Source organism: Buceros rhinoceros, unplaced genomic scaffold (assembly GCF_000710305.1).
Source record: "Buceros rhinoceros silvestris isolate BGI_N320 unplaced genomic scaffold, ASM71030v1 scaffold10082, whole genome shotgun sequence".
NCBI classification, from domain to species: domain Eukaryota; kingdom Metazoa; phylum Chordata; class Aves; order Bucerotiformes; family Bucerotidae; genus Buceros; species Buceros rhinoceros.
The window spans coordinates 4,837-7,047 of NW_010400669.1; the positions used below are offsets into that span (position 1 = coordinate 4,837).

Below are 2,211 nucleotides of genomic sequence, written 5' to 3' on the forward strand. Positions count from 1 at the left end.
CCCTCCAGGGTTGGGGCCTCCACCCCTGCCCTGGGCAGCCTGGGACACGCCTGCACAACCCCAACGGGACAGAAACGGCTCCTCAGGGACAACCTCAACCTCCCTTGGGGCAACTGGACGCCAGTTCCTCTCATCCTCTCGCTGGTGACTTGGGAGGATGTTGATTCTTTGTGCCACAGACATCTCTGCTCTGGAGTCCCCCACTCTGCTGGTGCTGGACCCGAGCTATGCCAGGGCAGGATCCACTGCGCGGGCCCACCAGTTCCCACAGAAAGTCAGCAGCACACCAGCAAAAGCAAGAACATGCATCCTGCAGGGACCGGCCCAGCTCTGGGCAGTGCAGAAGTGACTGAAAACTCGGCGTGCTCATCCAGTGAGAGCATTTGGCACAGCAGTAAACTACCTCCCTGCCTCAGTCACAGGCTCCTAAAGCAGTTTAAAAATGTGAAGCCTGATCACTCCTCCCACGAAGCCCAAAGCCAGCGCAGCCGCTTTCAGAGAAGGAAACCAGACATCCCTGATTTGTGCTGGCACAGGGCAGCCTGCAGCAGAACCGGCCCCTTCCAGTTACATCTTTAATTATAAACCCTCTCTCCTTGCCGAATGCTGACCACTTTGGGTCCTCTCTGGTTTACTCACCAAAACAGCTCCATCCCCTCTGATTACAGGAAGAGGGGAAAACCCACCACTTGCAGCCAGAATGAGGGAGAAATCAATGAGTTTACAGCCAGGAGGACCAACGCTGTAAGCTGTGTAAAGCTTTCAGAAAGCTCTCCAGAGTGACAGCTGGACATGGAAAACCAGAGGCTGCTCTCACCTCCTGCAGCTGGGATTCTTTCTTCTTAGAAGACAAGTTTAGGTGCTTTTCTAGGACACCACAATACTTCTCCGTCTCCTTGTCGTATTTCTTTTTGGCATCCTACAAAAGAGAACAAAAAGTGTGATGCTGAGTGCAACAGCAGCAGAGGAGAGGTGAGGGTCCAGGGCACCAGGCAGCACCTCAGCTCCCGGGCAGGAGATAACCCAAGCACGAGATGGGACCAAGCCCAGGGCACCAGCTGGAAGCAGGAGAAGCTGCTTTTATCCGCGGCCATCAGGCAGTGCCACTGTGGCTCCACCACCGGGGGAGCGAGCCGGGCACACCGCGGCCACAGGAACACCGGGGCTGCCCTGTGCTTCTGCAGACAGCAGCAGGTTGTCGTTAGAACAACAGGAGAGACACAGACAGTGGTTTTAATTCCAGAACAAAGGCAGGAAAGAAAAGGAGGGCCAGGCTGTCTCACAGCCACCCTCAGCCATGCTGGTGCTTCCCTGGACTCGCCCGTCCTGCCATAAGCCATCCAAATTCCTGCACAGCCGCCCAGTGACATACCAGGAATGGGGAGCACAGACCAGAGGGCTCAGGCAACTGGGACCCCCTCTAGAAAATGCTAATTCTTCCTTAGAATAAGAAAATAACGTTCACTTAACTGGCATGTGATTTCTGGCCTTAGACACGTTACTTGGTTGTGGGTGAACTCGGACCACTGAGGGACTTTCGTGGGAGCTGGACCATCCCGTGGAAACACATCACCTCCTCCCACGCCTGCGCCCAGCAGAGCCCATCCCTGCAGCATGCCAGGTCCCGGCCACCAGCACGGCCATCGCCACACGGCTCCGGGCTCTGCTCCTGAACCCGCGCAGGGCTCCCGGAGGGGATGGCAGCTCTGTGCAGCAGCAGCTCACCTTAGCAGCCCCGATCTGCTCCTTGCGAAACTTCTCCAGCGGCGTGATCAGCACCTCACTGGCGTTCTCGATCTGCGAGCAAAGACAGGCACGGCTCACCCGCTGCCTTTCACCCAGCTCAGCCCCAGACACCTAGAGCCACTCAACAGCCTTCCCCAAGGAAACCCTCCTGCAGCCCACGGAAACCCCGCACGCTTCACCGCTCCGGCTCTGCGCTGGATGAGGCCTGGGCAAGGCTGAGGGGCTCATCCCCACCCGGCTCCTCACCCAGCGAGCCCCACCAGCAAGCACTGGCCCTCTGCCAACAGCAAGACACCGTAACTGATGCTCTTAGAGTGTGCCCCACCACCAAGCTCACCCTCTTCTCCCTCTGCTCTGCCCTGTGGCTCTGCCCTGGGCACAAGGGCTCGCAGCACACCACGGTGCCACACTACCCACCGAGAGCAGAGCCGCATCCCACCCTGCTCCCCGCACACGGGCACCAGC

General features: G+C 58.4%; 1 protein-coding gene across 1 annotated transcript in view; it reads right to left on the reverse strand.

Moving 5' to 3' along the window:
• LOC104489758 (rho GTPase-activating protein 26-like) overlaps window positions 1-2,211 on the reverse strand; it is a gene marked incomplete at its 3' end in the record, with an annotated part of 23,898 nt that overhangs the window by 4,630 nt on the left and 17,057 nt on the right. Inside the window, exons 4-5 of the mRNA XM_010131959.1 lie at window positions 1,726-1,797; window positions 818-919 (exon numbers count right to left, since the gene is read on the reverse strand). Coding sequence (XP_010130261.1) covers window positions 818-919; window positions 1,726-1,797 — 174 coding nt within the window. The remainder of the gene's footprint in view (window positions 1-817; window positions 920-1,725; window positions 1,798-2,211) is intronic.